The sequence below is a fragment of the Oncorhynchus kisutch genome, linkage group LG24, assembly GCF_002021735.2.
Source record: "Oncorhynchus kisutch isolate 150728-3 linkage group LG24, Okis_V2, whole genome shotgun sequence".
Classification (NCBI taxonomy): domain Eukaryota; kingdom Metazoa; phylum Chordata; class Actinopteri; order Salmoniformes; family Salmonidae; genus Oncorhynchus; species Oncorhynchus kisutch.
Window position 1 is genome coordinate 38,318,387 of NC_034197.2, and position 17,255 is coordinate 38,335,641.

A 17,255-nucleotide genomic window follows, 5' to 3' on the forward strand; every position below is an offset into this window, starting at 1 on the left:
ATACATTTGATTTGTGTAGGCCAGTGACACAAAAATCGATTTAAAATTCAGGCTGTAACACAATAAAATGTGTAAAAGAAAAGTGAAGGGGTCTGAATACTTTCTGAAGGTGCCGTGTACACACTGCCTTTTCCAGTCTGTTTAAGTTCCTACGTTTCTGTGTTCTAACCATTCTCCTTTCAAAAAAAGACAAAAGGAGTCAAATCAACCAAAAAAAACTAACAAACGCAGCCAAAGTATGAAACCGTGAATTTGTCTTTTAATAATTTCAACATAACACATGACAAGTCAAAGATACAATGTACTGTACAATAAGTAAAAGAGGTTTGCTGATTTATGTCATCTCTTTGGATCAACCAATATACAAATCTGTCCCTTTACATTGCAGCAACTGATCGCATGTGAGATATGTAACAAAACAAAACAAAACAAAAAAAAGCTATGGTTTTTTTTTCTCTGAAGAATATAGTTGATAAAATGTAAAATAGTGTAAGGATGAAAGTAAATATTCCATTTTTGTTTCGTTCACCTTTTTTTTCCAGAGTTGGCTGTAATAAGCAAGTACTAAAAATAAATGTCTATGTCACTAAACACGATACACAAAAAGCATAGAATGCAAGACGTACATCAAGCTAAACATATATATATAAAACTACATTCTGTCTTTTCACCCAGTTTCTCACTAGAAGACAAAAAAAAAGCATTCATGAAATCCAATCGGTTTTCTGACTTAAAATTGATCAAATAATTCCCTTAAATTCTGTGTTGTTCACCTACTAACAGAGGAACGGTGAGGACAAGTGCATCTCTAGTAGGTGCAGGCGAGGTAATGAACCAACAAGGCATTGTAGCGAAAACATCCGCTCCGCACTCAGTCAGAACTGAAGGCGAGATATTACTTCCACAACCTTTCATTAACAATGCCAAAGACCTATCTGATGCTTTGAATCATACCACCACTGTCAGAGGTAGGCCTTCTCAGGGGTAGAGCAGAGGTATCTCTCCAACAACGAGTGGGGTGGACTCATGATTAGGTCATCCTGATGATACTGAAGTACTGCTAAAATACTCCTGAAAAGGCCACTTCCCAAGGTTAGCTCTGAAAAACGTAGCATTTAAAGCTGCCTCCAACAAGTACTTTAGTTTTAGTTTTCTTTTGCCAATGAATTATATTAGCATTTCTATCACCTCTACTGTAAACGGTTATGTGTGGGGTGAAGTCTACTGTAAACGGTTATGTGTGGGGTGAAGTCTACTGTAAACTGTTATGTGTGAGGTGAAGTCTACTGTAAACTGTTATGTGTGAGGTGAAGTCTACTGTAAACTGTTAGGTGTGAGGTGAAGTCTACTGTAAACTGTTAGGTGTGAGGTGAAGTCTACTGTAAACTGTTAGGTGTGAGGTGAAGTCTACTGTAAACTGTTATGTGTGAGGTGAAGTCTACTGTAAACTGTTATGTGTGAGGTGAAGTCTACTGTAAACTGTTATGTGTGAGGTGAAGTCTACTGTAAACTGTTATGTGTGAGGTGAAGTCTACTGTAAACTGTTATGTGTGAGGTGAAGTGTACTGTAAACAGTTATGTGTGAGGTGAAGTCTACTGTAAACTGTTATGTGTGAGGTGAAGTCCACTGTAAACTGTTATGTGTGAGGTGAAGTCTACTGTAAACTGTTATGTGTGAGATGAAGTCTACTGTAAACTGTTATGTGTGAGGTGAAGTGTACTGTAAACTGTTATGTGTGAGGTGAAGTGTACTGTAAACTGTTATGTGTGAGATGAAGTCTACTGTAAACTGTTATGTGTGAGGTGTAGTCTACTGTAAACTGTTATGTGTGAGGTGAAGTCTACTGTAAACTGTTATGTGTGAGATGAAGTCTACTGTAAACTGTTATGTGTGAGGTGAAGTCTACTGTAAACTGTTATGTGTGAGGTGAAGTGTACTGTAAACTGTTAGGTGTGAGGTGAAGTCTACTGTAAACTGTTATGTGTGAGGTGAAGTCTACTGTAAACTGGGGCAGATGGAGACGTACTTACCTTCTCTATAACAAGCCCTGTCTTGGCACATCATGTTAACATAGAGTGTTGTACAATATTCATTTCAAGACTGCCTGAATCTGTCTAGAAGCAACATGTGTTTTCTAGCTAGTAGGCAGTAGTACAACCCTTTACAGTCATGCATCAGTCAGTTGTTATGAACATGGGGGCTGAATAAAAGTGCTTTCGAACTGGGTTCCCCAGATAATGTGCTGTTGGATGGAACTGTGTCACATCTGTCGGAGAACAGGACCTGCTCTTTTTTTTTTTACCTTGAAGAAGAGGTCGATCTGGTAGTCCTTCTATTGTCCTAGGGACGACAACGTATAATGTTCACCATGCTCTCTGTTACAGATACTTGGTTGTAGAATATATTTGTTGTTGGGTTAGATACAATTTCAATAGAGAAGGCAACGCTGGTTACCCAATGGGCTGAGAGGGGAGGGGGGGCACATGACCGCTGGTTACCCAATGGGCTGAGAGGGGAGTGGGTGGGGCACATGAACGCTGGTTACCCAATGGGCTGAGAGGGGAGTGGGTGGGGCACATGAACGCTGGTTACCCAATGGGCTGAGAGGGGAGTGGGTAGGGCACATGAACGCTGGTTACCCAAAGGGCTGAGAGGGGAGTGGGGGGGCACATGAACGCTGGTTACCCAATGGGCTGAGAGGGGAGTGGGTAGGGCACATGAACGCTGGTTACCCAATGGGCTGAGAGGGGAGTGGGGGGGCACATGAACGCTGGTTACCCAATGGGCTGAGAGGGGAGTGGGTAGGGCACATGAACGCTGGTTACCCAATGGGCTGAGAGGGGAGTGGGGGGGCACATGAACGCTGGTTACCCAACGGGCTGAGAGGGGAGTGGGTAGGGCACATGAACGCTGGTTACCCAATGGGCTGAGAGGGGAGTGGGTAGGGCACATGAACGCTGGTTACCCAATGGGCTGAGAGGGGAGTGGGGGGGCACATGAACGCTGGTTACCCAACGGGCTGAGAGGGGAGTGGGGGGGCACATGAACGCTGGTTACCCAATGGGCTGAGAGGGGAGTGGGTAGGGCACATGAACGCTGGTTACCCAATGGGCTGAGAGGGGAGTGGGGGGGCACATGAACGCTGGTTACCCAACGGGCTGAGAGGGGAGTGGGGGGGCACATGAACGCTGGTTACCCAATGGGCTGAGAGGGGAGTGGGGGGGCACATGAACGCTGGTTACCCAATGGGCTGAGAGGGGAGTGGGTAGGGCACATGAACGCTGGTTACCCAATGGGCTGAGAGGGGAGTGGGTAGGGCACATGAACGCTGGTTACCCAATGGGCTGAGAGGGGAGTGGGGGGGCACATGAAAGAAGGTATTAGTGAAAAGTCTTAGCAAAAATACTGTTATTCTTTTGGAGAAAAATACACAAAGGTTGATCAAATCTACACATCAAACTAATGGCACATACATATACAGGATCAAATACAAATGAAAAAACATATCAACATATAAGCTGAAATGGTAAAAGAAAAAAAACTTTTTTTAAAAGGTTGAAAGTGCTAGAATTCAGATTAGCTCACAGAAACCCAGAGAGGACAAAACGAAATACTAATAACTTTTCATTAGTTTTATCAATAAATGAATAAAAAGATAAATGCTACATTTGAATCCTACAATTGTGTCTGGAATTGAACATAGCCATGGTCTTTTAAAATGTATTACTTGATATAAAAAGGCTATGTTTAAGACATAACCTTCTTCTTTTTTTTTTTTTTTACATTTATACCAATATTTATATCCAACTTCCTCTGTAAGAAACAGTCAAACTCTTTCAAATGTAAGAATCGCATGTATCATGATCAATCAGTACATGTTCATAGTTTAGACAATGTATCAGCCTAGAGGATGATTTTCCAGGAATAGACTGGTTAGTGTCAACTTGAACACACCTGCACTTATTACCTCACAAGCATTGGTTGGCAGTAGCACTATTTGTAACAACCAAACAAACATGAACTTAAATCCAAATGATACAACATATATTTTAATGAGCAATTGTGCAAGATTTAGTTTCCTCTCTCTGGGTTTTGGTAAGAAAAATTGAAAAAACAAAACAATAAATGAGGTGATGTGTTGTGTTGTTTCGAGGTCCTGTTTTTAACAAACAGAAAAAAATATAGCATATGACAACAACAAAATAAACGACTAAGAAATATCCCAGTCAGGCGTCCCATGCTTTGAATGTCAAAGAGCAGGCTGGTGACTTGTCTGTTCTGGATATTGTCCTTTTTAGATAGACCCTTTTGTCTTGAATCTAGGAAGCAGCTGAGTGAGGAGGAGTACAGGAGAGGAAGGGAAACACTTCAAATCGCTACTACTGAAATGTTCTAGTGCTTTACAGTTGCTGGGCAACCGTAGCTAAAAGCAGCCGTATGTTTTATTTCATTATTTTTTAAATTTCTACTTGACTTCTACTTGAAACTACGTATTCATTAATAGATGCCTGTGGACTGGGCTCAGTACTCAAACAGACACAAGTCAAGGGGTTTTGAGACGAGTTGCAAACCAAGAGGATGATATTCATACCGTAAAGTTTAGTCCTTGTACTCTCCAGGCAGAATCTATCTTTTAACGTTGTCCATCCTACAAACATAACTCACGGGACACAAATAAGAGCACCTGTTATAGTTTTATAACTTTGGGCTTAAGTTTTCAAAAGGCTAGTGAATATGAAGAAAAAAAAGGCATCTAAAATCGGATCGCTTCGTTTACTTAGGGTCAGGTTGGGTTTCATACTGAGAAAGTAGAGAATGAATTGAAACTGGAGAGTCTATCAATGTTATCTATGTTGACTGCTATTTCATTATTATTCCACTAACAGCCTACTAAAACATTTGTCAAAATCCACAATCCAAGTTTCTGCTACTAACTCAAGTAGGTAAAGATCAAGGTAAAGGTAAAGATCAAGGTAAAGATCAAGATCAGGGTAAAGATCAAGTTAAAGATCAAGATCAGGGTAAAGATCAAGATCAAGATCAAGGCAAAGATCAAGGTAAAGATCAAGATCAAGAATGAATACAGAGGAGAAAAGCTAAAGGGCAAAGCTAATAATTCATCCTTTTTTAAGCAATAAAATGTCAGATACACACAAATGTAAACCTGCCAGACATTAAACATCATCACTTTGTACACCTTACTGAGATAAAAGCAATAATAATATTCATTTTTGATGAGATATTTTGTACACTGCAATAACATTCTCTTACACCTTTTCCTCAATGTCGTCGTTGTCATTTTTGTTTGCTATTCACATATGTCAGGGTGGTTATTACCATGCATCTCTAACAGAGAGAAAATACATTTGTTTTCTTCAACAACAACAAAAAAATACATATCAGTAATGTGTGGCATATTGTTACCATGGAGACTTCTTAAAACAAATACTGGAAGGAAGACAGTTGAAGGAAGGAAAATCATCATGAGTCAAATACTGGTAATGACCTGTTTTCAAGAGCAGCTTTTACAAGTTGGGTTTTTCCCCATATAGGGTCATCATCACTGAGAGCTAGCCAAAGGGATTCTTAAAGGTGAAGAGCCTTCCCCATATAGGGTCATCATCACTGAGAGCTAGCCAAAGGGATTCTTAAAGGTGAAGAGCCTTCCCCATATAGGGTCATCATCACTGAGAGCTAGCCAAAGGGATTCTTAAAGGTGAAGAGCCTTCCCCATATAGGGTCATCATCACTGAGAACTAGCCAAAGGGATTCTTAAAGGTGAAGAGCCTTCCCCATATAGGGTCATCATCACTGACAACTAGCCAAAGGGATTCTTAAAGGTGAAGAGCCTTCCCCATATAGGGTCATCATCACTGAGAGCTAGCCAAAGGGATTCTTAAAGGTGAAGAGCCTTCCCCATATAGGGTCATCATCACTGAGAGCTAGCCAAAGGGATTCTTAAAGGTGAAGAGCCTTCCCCATATAGGGTCATCATCACTGAGAGCTAGCCAAAGGGATTCTTAAAGGTGAAGAGCCTTCCCCATATAGGGTCATCATCACTGAGAGCTAGCCAAAGGGATTCTTAAAGGTGAAGAGCCTTCCCCATATAGGGTCATCATCACTGAGAGCTAGCCAAAGGGATTCTTAAAGGTGAAGAGCCTTCCCCATATAGGGTCATCATCACTGAGAGCTAGCCAAAGGGATTCTTAAAGGTGAAGAGCCTTCCCCATATAGGGTCATCATCACTGAGAGCTAGCCAAAGGGATTCTTAAAGGTGAAGAGCCTTCCCCATATAGGGTCATCATCACTGAGAGCTAGCCAAAGGGATTCTTAAAGGTGAAGAGCCTTCCCCATATAGGGTCATCATCACTGAGAGCTAGCCAAAGGGATTCTTAAAGGTGAAGAGCCTTCTGCCCCCAAAAAATAAAATAAATGCTTCTCTAGAAAAACAAGATAAACCGGCATGTTGGCCTATTGGAGGAGGGCAATGTTGGCCTATTGGAGGAGGGCAATGTTGGCCTATTGGATGAGGGCAATGTTGGCCTATTGGAGGAGGGCAATGTTGGCCTATTGGATGAGGGCAATGTTGGCCTATTGGATGAGGGCAATGTTGGCCTATTGGATGAGGGCAATGTTGGCCTATTGGATGAGGGCAATGTGGGCCTATTGAAGGAGGGCAATGTTGGCCTATTGGAGGAGGGCAATGTTGGCCTATTGGATGAGGGCAATGTTGGCCTATTGGATGAGGGCAATGTGGGCCTATTGAAGGAGGGCAATGTTGGCCTATTGGAGGAGGGCAATGTTGGCCTATTGAAGGAGGGCAATGTTGGCCTATTGGAGGAGGGCAATGTTGGCCTATTGGAGGAGGGCAATGTTGGCCTATTGGAGGAGGGCAATGTTGGCCTATTGGATGAGGGCAATGTTGGCCTATTGGATGAGGGCAATGTTGGCCTATTGGAGGAGGGCAATGTTGGCCTATTGGAGGAGGGCAATGTTGGCCTATTGAAGGAGGGCAATGTTGGCCTATTGGAGGAGGGCAATGTTGGCCTATTGAAGGAGGGCAATGTTGGCCTATTGGAGGAGGGCAATGTTGGCCTATTGAAGGAGGGCAATGTTGGCCTATTGGAGGAGGGCAATGTTGGCCTATTGGAGGAGGGCAATGTTGGCCTATTGGAGGAGGGCAATGTTGGCCTATTGGAGGAGGGCAATGTTGGTGGGGCATTATCACTTCATTCCTTCATTAATCTTCCCCCTGACAGTGATGATGACAGACAGGGTGTGTTTTCCCCCTGACGGTGATGATGACAGACAGGGTGTGTTTTCCCCCTGACGGTGATGATGACAGACAGGGTGTGTTTTCCCCCTGACGGTGATGATGACAGACGGGGTGTATTTTCCCCCTGATGGTGATGATGACAGACAGGGTGTGTTTTCCCCCTGACGGTGATGATGACAGACAGGGTGTGTTTTCCCCCTGACGGTGATGATGACAGACGGGGTGTGTTTTCCCCCTGACGGTGATGATGACAGACAGGGTGTGTTTTCCCCCTGACGGTGATGATGACAGACGGGGTGTATTTTCCCCCTGATGGTGATGATGACAGACAGGGTGTGTTTTCCCCCTGACGGTGATGATGACAGACAGGGTGTGTTTTCCCCCTGACGGTGATGATGACAGACAGGGTGTGTTTTCCCCCTGACGGTGATGATGACAGACAGGGTGTGTTTTCCCCCTGATGGTGATGATGACAGACAGGGTGTGTTTTCCCCCTGACGGTGATGATGACAGACAGGGTGTGTTTTCCCCCTGATGGTGATGATGACAGACAGGGTGTGTTTTCCACCTGACGGTGATGATGACAGACAGGGTGTGTTTTCCCCCTGATGGTGATGATGACAGACAGGGTGTGTTTTCCCCTTGACGGTGATGATGACAGACAGGGTGTGTTTTCCCCCTGATGGTGATGATGACAGACAGGGTGTGTTTTCCCCCTGACAGTGATGATGACAGACAAGGTGTATTTTCCCCCTGATGGTGATGATGACAGACAGGGTGTGTTTTCCCCCTGATGGTGATGATGACAGACAGGGTGTGTTTTCCCCATGACAGTGATGATGACAGACAGGGTGTATTTTCCCCCTGATGGTGATGATGACAGACAGGGTGTGTTTTCCCCCTGACGGTGATGATGACAGACAGGGTGTGTTTTCCCCCTGACGGTGATGATGACAGACAGGGTGTGTTTTCCCCCTGAAGGTGATGATGACAGACAGGGTGTGTTTTCCCCCTGACGGTGATGATGACAGACAGGGTGTGTTTTCCCCCTGAAGGTGATGATGACAGACAGGGTGTGTTTTCCCCCTGATGGTGATGATGACAGACAGGGTGTGTTTTCCCCCTGATGGTGATGATGACAGACAGGGTGTATTTTCCCCCTGATGGTGATGATGACAGACAGGGTGTATTTTCCCCCTGACGGTGATGATGACAGACAGGGTGTATTTTCCCCCTGATGGTGATGATGACAGACAGGGTGTATTTTCCCCCTGACGGTGATGATGACAGACAGGGTGTATTTTCCCCCTGATGGTGATGATGACAGACAGGGTGTGTTTCTGGGAAGGTGGTTCAGACCTTTACACTCATAGGAGAGATAATCTAGCATGTTCAGTCACATTTGGAAAAGCAAGAAAATTATATTTCATCCACTTCAAAACATCTTCTCTAAAATTCATCTTTGATTATTTTCCTAATATTATTACTTTATAAAGTAGCGGTACCTTCAGGCCTACTGAAGGCCTAATGAAGACCTACTGAAGGTCTACTGAAGGCCTACTGAAGACCTACTGAAGGCCTACTGAAGGCCTAATGAAGACCTACTGAAGGCCTACTAAAGGCCTACTGAAGACCTACTGAAGGCCTACTGAAGGCCTACTGCCTACTACCTACATAATAAAGGGAGAGGGGATCATGGATCAGGGAGATAGGTTGGTGGGAGAGGGGATCATGGATCAGGGAGATAGGTTGGAGAGGGGATCATGGATGAGGGAGATAGGTTGGAGAGGGGATCATGGATGAGGGAGATAGGTTGGTGGAAGAGGGGATCATGGATCAGGGAGATAGGTTGGAGAGGGGATCATGGATCAGGGAGATAGGTTGGAGAGGGGATCATGGATCAGGGAGATGGTTGGTGGGAGAGGGGATCATGGATCAGGGAAATAGGTTGGTGGGAGAGGTTATAACTAAAGGATAGAAAGAAAGTTTGTTTTAAAATGTCTCATCTTTTCCCTTTTGTTTCAATAAAGGGTTCAGTTTTCTCTAGGGCTCAATCAAAAGCTTTTGTGTGATTCGATTAAGGCTTCTAAGTGTTCATGTGTTTTTATCACTGCCCTTGCGGCCAGCAGGCCACATGGACCTTGGGCGCCCAGGCAGTGAGCTGAGGATGAAGGCGTAGGGACCTGGTGGCCCCTCATGGTGGCCTGGTGGCCCCTCATTGGAAGGCCTGGTGAAAGCGAGGCAGGGTGGTCGTGCTGAGGCTGGAGCTAAACACTGGCGGGAGAGGGTGCAGGGGCCCTAGACCCAGGCCCTCGCTGGAGCCATGCTGCTCCTGAGGTTGAGGTTGCAAAGAGGTAAGAGGTGCGGCTGCAGCCGTGGCAACGGCGTGGGGCTCCGCAGCATGCAAGGATGAGGATGACGAAGAGGAGGAGGAGGAGGAGGCAGGGGTAGACGAGGTGTAGCTCATGACAAGCCCTGCTGTGCTCATGGAGGCGTTATAGGGGGGCAGGTTGGGGGGCAGGTTGAGGGGCAGGAAGCCCAGTAGGTGAGAGATGTCCATGTTAGCAGCGCACAGAGCCTCAGCGATGACAGCAGGGCTCTTGGACAGGAGGGGGTCACCACACAGCTCGTCTGTCAGGCCTGAGGGGTGCTCTAGTCCCTCCTTGGGGGGCGAGGCAGCAGCATGATGATGATCGCCTGAGTGATTGCCCGGCAGCCCACTCTGCAGATCCATGAGAAAGCTCTCCATCTCCACTTTGAGGGGCTTGTCCAGCAGGTATGAGGTAGATCCCAGCTGGTACTTGGGTGGAGGCTGGGCGTGCTGTTGCTGCTGGTGCTGTTGGGGCTGCTGCAGGTGGGGCAGCGGGGGGGAGTGTTGGATGTGGTGGTGATGGTAGTGGTGGTGGTGGTGGTGGTGCGGGTGATGGGGGTGATGAAGGGGGGGCTCCATGTGGCAGCCCATCCCCATGGCAGTGGACAAGGAGCCAGGCATCAGAGAGTGGTGGTGGCCCACCCCAGGGTTGGACATGGCCTGGAGGTGGTGGGGGTTGTACATGCCCATGGGGAAGGAGGTGGCACTGGGGAACGGCTTGGCCAGCATGGGGTCTTTGTTGGAACCCATGCTGCACATCATGGGGCTGAGCTCCTCTTTGACAGTGCAGGGGGAGGAGCCAGAGCCCAGCAGGCCTAGCATGTCCGGAGGCTCAGTCTTTATCTTCAGCAGCTCCTGAGAGTGGCTCTTCTTCACATGCCGCGTCAGGTGATCCTTCCTGCCGAAGCGCTGGGCGCAGTACTGACACAGGAAGTCCTTTCTGCCGGTGTGGACCACCATGTGGCGACGCACGTCCTTCCGTGTGTAGAAGCGGCGGTCACAGTGGTCACACGGATGCTTCTTCTCCTTGGCACCTCCGGAGGACTTGCCCGAGTGGCTCTTGAGATGCTCCATCAGGGCAGGGGTACTCTCGTAGCTCTGCAGGCACACCTTACAGGTGAGGTCCCCAGCCGTGGCTGAATGCATGGCCACATGACGCTTGTAGCCCAGCTTGGTGTTGTAGTGCTTGCCACATTCCTCACACTTGAAGGCCTCTTTGTTGGGGTCATGGGTCTGCAGGTGGTTCTTCAGGTGATCTTTGCGGTGAAACATTTTCTCGCAGAACGAGCACTGGTGAGTTTTCTGCGGAGAGTGTGTGGCCATATGCCTGGATAACAAAGAGAAAGAGAGAGGGAGAGAGAGAGAAGGAAGGAGAGAAAGAGAGAAAGAGAGAGAGTACATTATGATAGAAGTTAGTCTGTGAAAGTGTTTTAGAGGAAATGTTAAGAGTTTAAAAACTCTTGGTGGAGTGATGTTTTACCTGAACAGTTTATATTTGGAGCTGAAGGCCTTAGGGCAGTGTGGCTGGGAGCAGTGGAATGGTTTCTCTCCCGTGTGACAGAAAGAGTGAAGCCGAAGTTTATCCTGGGAACAAAACCAAGTCCCACACACCAAACACTCGTTCCCACTGGCTCGCTCTTCCCTCTCTCGTTCTCTCTCTCTCTCTGTCCGTGGCAGGGTAGTGCCTCCGTACAGCTTGGCAGCGGCTCTTCCTTCCTCGTCCTCCGGCGTCAGTGCGGTAATATGGCGTGGGGCATCCGCGGCAGCAGCTGCCATGGCAGCCCTAGGGTGCTGTTGCCATGAAATCCCGGCCGTGGCTCCCCTGCCTTCCAGGCTCTACGTGAGCAGTGGTTGGTTGCAGTGAAGGGCGTGGCTCCAGGCGGGGCGGGTCGGCCGTGGGGGGGGGGGGCTAAGGTCTAGATAGTGCTGTTGTTGTCAATGTCTGCTGAAAAACACATGTATTTGTGTACTTGTTTACTATGTGAGAACTGGTCCTTCTGTCCGTGGAGCTCCTTTTTTTCACTCTCTCTCTCTCTCTCTCTCTCTCTCTCTCTCTCTCTCTCTCTCTCTCTCTCTCTCTCTCTCTCTCTGTGTGTCTCTCTCTCTCTCTCTCTCTCTCTCTCTCTCGCTCTCTCGCTCTCTCTCTCTCTCTTTCTCTCTCCCTCTCTCTCGCTCTCCCTCTCTCCCTCTCTTTCTCTCTCCCTCTCTCTCTCTCTCTCCCTCTCTCCCTCTCTCCCTCTCTCTCTCTTTCTCTCACCCTCTCTCTCTCTCTTTCTCTCACCCAGTCCCAACGGCTATGGTTGGAGGTGAGTAGGAAATGCTGCTCTGCATCTTTATTCCCCTGTAAAGAAAAGAAAAGTGAGACATTAGTAAATCCTGTTTTTCTTATTGAAGTGTATTCATGAATTTTGCCACAAATACATTTTAGCCAATGAGCCAATAAAGAATATTCCTGACCAGAGACTGGATTCAATCCGTATCGCAGAATTATCATGGAAGTATCGCAGAAGATTAGAGTAAACAAATAAATGTCCAATTGAGCAGACAATATTCAGCCTTCACCCTGAATGCAGTCTCCGTGAACACGGGAACATTTCATTTTTAATTTCATTTTAGCTTAACTCAGATCTTCTGCGATACTTTTGTGATACGGATTGAACCCAGACCCAAATCTGAGCCTATTGGACCGGATATAGTTTTTCTGCTATGAAAACTTGACCTGTGACTTTTTGATGGTAACAGAGTTCCAGTCCAAACACCAGTTGGGCACTAGGGGGCACTAAAGGACAATGTGACATAGTGGTACACAACTGCAAAGTGACTAATAGGAATGTCTGTTAAAAGACCAATAGTTGAGTCATTCAGTCATCCCACTCAGTCACAGTATTCATCTACGTATGTCTTATCCACTAAGCATTTGCCACATCATCATCTATATAATATACTTTACATGTCCTTATCATGTTGTGTGGCTTAAACAAAAAAAATGTATGTAGGGTGCACAAAGCAGGTGTGTGTGTGTGTGGGGGGGGGGGGTGTGTGTGTGTGTGTGTGTGTGTGTGTGTGTGTGGGTGTGGGTGTGCGGGTGTGTGTGTGTGTGTGTGTGTGTGTGTGTGTGTGTGGGTGTGTGTGTGTGTGTGTGTGTGTGTGGGTGTGGGTGTGGGTGTGGGTGTGGGTGGGTGTGGGTGTGTGGGTGTGGGTGTGCGGGTGTGTGTGTGGGTGTGTGTGTGCGTGTGCGTGTGCGTGTGCGTGTGCGTGTGCGTGTGCGTGTGGGTGTGTGTGTGTGTGGGTGTGGGTGTGGGTGTGGGTGTGGGTGGGTGTGGGTGTGTGGGTGTGTGGGTGTGGGTGTGCGGGTGTGTGTGGGTGTGTGTGTGCGTGTGCGTGTGCGTGTGCGTGTGCGTGTGGGTGTGCGTGTGGGTGTGGGTGTGGGTGTGGGTGTGGGTGGGTGTGGGTGTGTGGGTGTGTGGGTGTGGGTGTGCGGGTGTGTGTGTGGGTGTGCGTGTGCGTGTGCGTGTGCGTGTGCGTGTGCGTGTGCGTGTGTGTGTGTGTGTGTGTGTGTGTGTGTGTACATGTTATGAAACAGGACAAAAGGCTCACATAATCCTACAGAAAACAGTGAATCACACTAAGCCCCCAAGGTGTTTACGCCATTAACGAGCGCTAACTAAAACCTGCTGCTTCGGGACCTGTCAGCTGCCTAATTCAACAGAGTCCTTCAACTACTGTAAAAGTCCTGGTAAAGCTAACTTTAGATGAGAACGACACTGGTCTAATTTGGTCAGTTTAAAATATAAATCTGTTTGTGAGGGATATTAGACTAATATTTCTGGATAAAGTTTAATTTCTGAGTGCTATATAACAATAATAATAATAAAATCTAAGTGTATTTGTCACATGCGTCGAATACAACATGAAACAAGTGGTGACTTTACCGTGAAATGCTAACCAACAAGCCCTTGTGACTGGAACGAATTGCAAAAATCGCTGAAGTTGGAGACTTTTATCTCCCTCACCAACTTCAAACATCAGCTATCTGAGCAGCTAACCGATCGCTGCAGCTGTACATAGTCTATTGGTAAATAGCCCACCCTTTTCACCTACCTCATCCCCATACTGTTTTTATTTATTTACTTTTCTGCTCTTCTGCACACCAATATCTCTACCTGTACATGACCATCTGATCTTTTATCACTCCAGTGTTAATCTGCAAAATTGTAATTATTTGCCTACCTCCTCATGCCTTTTGCACACATTGTATATAGACCCCCCCTTTGTTTTCTACTGTGTTATTGACTTGTTAATTGTTTACTCCATGTGTAACTCTTTGTTGTATGCTCACACTGCTATGCTTTATCTTGGCCAGGTCGCAGTTGCAAATGAGAACTTGTTCTCAACTAGCCTACCTGGTTAAATAAAGGTGAAATAAAAATAAAAATAAAAATAAAAAACCAACAGGTGTAGACTTTACCGTGAAATGCTTACCAACAAGCCCTTAACCAACAGGTGTAGACTTTACCGTGAAATGCTAACCGACAAGCCCTTAACCAACAGGTGTAAACTTTACCGTGAAATGCTAACCAACAAGCCCTTAACCAACAGGTGTAGACTTTACCGTGAAATGCTAACCGACAAGCCCTTAACCAACAGGTGTAAACTTTACCGTGAAATGCTAACCAACAAGCCCTTAACCAACAGGTGTAGACTTTACCGTGAAATGCTAACCGACAAGCCCTTAACCAACAGGTGTAAACTTTACCGTGAAATGCTAACCAACAATCCCTTAACCAACAGGTGTAGACTTTACCGTGAAATGCTAACCGACAAGCCCTTAACCAACAGGTGTAGACTTTACCGTGAAATGCTAACCAACAAGCCCTTAACCAACAGGTGTAAACTTTACCGTGAAATGCTAACCGACAAGCCCTTGACCAACAGGTGTAGACTTTACCGTGAAATGCTTACCAACAAGCCCTTAACCAACAGGTGTAGACTTTACCGTGAAATGCTAACCGACAAGCTCTTAACCAACAGGTGTAGACTTTACCGTGAAATGCTAACCGACAAGCCCTTAACCAACAGGTGTAAACTTTACCGTGAAATGCTAACCAACAAGCCCTTAACCAACAGGTGTAGACTTTACCGTGAAATGCTAACCGACAAGCCCTTAACCAACAGGTGTAAACTTTACCGTGAAATGCTAACCAACAAGCCCTTAACCAACAGGTGTAGACTTTACCGTGAAATGCTAACCGACAAGCCCTTAACCAACAGGTGTAAACTTTACCGTGAAATGCTAACCAACAATCCCTTAACCAACAGGTGTAGACTTTACCGTGAAATGCTAACCGACAAGCCCTTAACCAACAGGTGTAGACTTTACCGTGAAATGCTAACCAACAAGCCCTTAACCAACAGGTGTAAACTTTACCGTGAAATGCTAACCGACAAGCCCTTGACCAACAGGTGTAAACTTTACCGTGAAATGCTAACCAACAAGCCCTTAACCAACAGGTGTAAACTTTACCGTGAAATGCTAACCAACAAGCCCTTAACCAACAGGTGTAGACTTTACCGTGAAATGCTAACCGACAAGCCCTTAACCAACAGGTGTAGACTTTACCGTGAAATGCTAACCGACAAGCCCTTAACCAACAGTGTAAACTTTACCGTGAAATGCTAACCAACAAGCCCTTAACCAACAGGTGTAAACTTTACCGTGAAATGCTAACCAACAAGCCCTTAAGCAACAGGTGTAGACTTTACCGTGAAATGCTAACCGACAAGCCCTTAACCAACAGGTGTAAACTTTACCGTGAAATGCTAACCGACAAGCCCTTAACCAACAGGTGTAAACTTTACCGTGAAATGCTAACCGACAAGCCCTTAACCAACAGGTGTAAACTTTACCGTGAAATGCTAACCAACAAGCCCTTAACCAACAGGTAAATACTTTACCGTGAAATGCTAACCGACAAGCCCTTAACCAACAGGTGTAGACTTTACCGTGAAATGCTAACCAACAAGCCCTTAACCAACAGGTGTAAACTTTACCGTGAAATGCTAACCGACAAGCCCTTAACCAACAGGTGTACACTTTACCGTGAAATGCTAACCGACAAGCCCTTAACCAACAGGTGTAAACTTTACCGTGAAATGCTAACCAACAAGCCCTTAACCAACAGGTGTAGACTTTACCGTGAAATGCTAACCGACAAGCCCTTAACCAACAGGTGTAAACTTTACCGTGAAATGCTAACCAACAAGCCCTTAACCAACAGGTGTAGACTTTACCGTGAAATGCTAACCGACAAGCCCTTAACCAACAGGTGTAAACTTTACCGTGAAATGCTAACCAACAAGCCCTTAACCAACAGGTGTAGACTTTACCGTGAAATGCTAACCGACAAGCCCTTAACCAACAGGTGTAGACTTTACCGTGAAATGCTAACCAACAAGCAATTAACCAACAGGTGTAAACCTTACCGTGAAATGCTAACCGACAAGCCCTTAACCAACAGGTGTAGACTTTACCGTGAAATGCTAACCAACAAGCCCTTAACCAACAGGTGTAAACCTTACCGTGAAATGCTAACTGACAAGCCCATAACCAACAGGTGTAAACTTTACCGTGAAATGCTAACCGACAAGCCCTTGACCAACAGGTGTAAACGTTACCGTGAAATGCTAACCAACAAGCCCTTAACCAACAGGTGTAAACTTTACCGTGAAATGCTAACCAACAAGCCCTTAACCAACAGGTGTAGACTTTACCGTGAAATGCTAACCGACAAGCCCTTAACCAACAGGTGTAGACTTTACCGTGAAATGCTAACCGACAAGCCCTTAACCAATAGGTGTAAACTTTACCGTGAAATGCTAACCGACAAGCCCTTAACCAACAGGTGTAAACTTTACCGTGAAATGCTAACCAACAAGCCCTTAACCAACAGGTGTAGACTTTACCGTGAAATGCTAACCGACAAGCCCTTAACCAACAGGTGTAGACTTTACCGTGAAATGCTAACCCACAAGCCCTTAACCAACAGGTGTAAACTTTACAGTGAAATGCTAACTAACAAGCCCTTAACCAACAGGTGTAGACTTTACCGTGAAATGCTAACCGACAAGCCCTTAACCAACAGTGTAAACTTTACCGTGAAATGCTAACCAACAAGCCCTTAACCAACAGGTGTAAACTTTACCGTGAAATGCTAACCAACAAGCCCTTAAGCAACAGGTGTAGACTTTACCGTGAAATGCTAACCGACAAGCCCTTAACCAACAGGTGTAAACTTTACCGTGAAATGCTAACCGACAAGCCCTTAACCAACAGGTGTAAACTTTACCGTGAAATGCTAACCGACAAGCCCTTAACCAACAGGTGTAAACTTTACCGTGAAATGCTAACCAACAAGCCCTTAACCAACAGGTAAATACTTTACCGTGAAATGCTAACCGACAAGCCCTTAACCAACAGGTGTAGACTTTACCGTGAAATGCTAACCAACAAGCCCTTAACCAACAGGTGTAAACTTTACCGTGAAATGCTAACCGACAAGCCCTTAACCAACAGGTGTACACTTTACCGTGAAATGCTAACCGACAAG

At 45.9% G+C, this 17,255-nt stretch overlaps 2 protein-coding genes across 2 annotated transcripts; both read right to left on the reverse strand.

Moving 5' to 3' along the window:
- Positions 1-234: 234 nt before the first annotated feature.
- Positions 235-8,679, reverse strand: LOC116356964 (uncharacterized). Its single transcript, XM_031803838.1, has 2 exons — positions 8,579-8,679; positions 235-8,504 (listed from the first exon to the last, which is right to left on the reverse strand). The coding sequence occupies exons 1-2, from the start codon at positions 8,665-8,667 to the stop codon at positions 7,226-7,228; spliced, it is 1,368 nt and encodes a 455-aa protein (XP_031659698.1). The 5' UTR covers positions 8,668-8,679; the 3' UTR covers positions 235-7,225.
- Positions 238-11,758, reverse strand: LOC109880574 (zinc finger protein PLAGL2). Its single transcript, XM_020472767.2, has 2 exons — positions 11,129-11,758; positions 238-10,975 (listed from the first exon to the last, which is right to left on the reverse strand). Exons 1-2 carry the CDS (start codon positions 11,422-11,424, stop codon positions 9,493-9,495), a joined length of 1,779 nt encoding a protein of 592 aa, XP_020328356.2. The 5' UTR covers positions 11,425-11,758; the 3' UTR covers positions 238-9,492.
- Between the last annotated feature and the right edge of the window lie 5,497 nt (positions 11,759-17,255).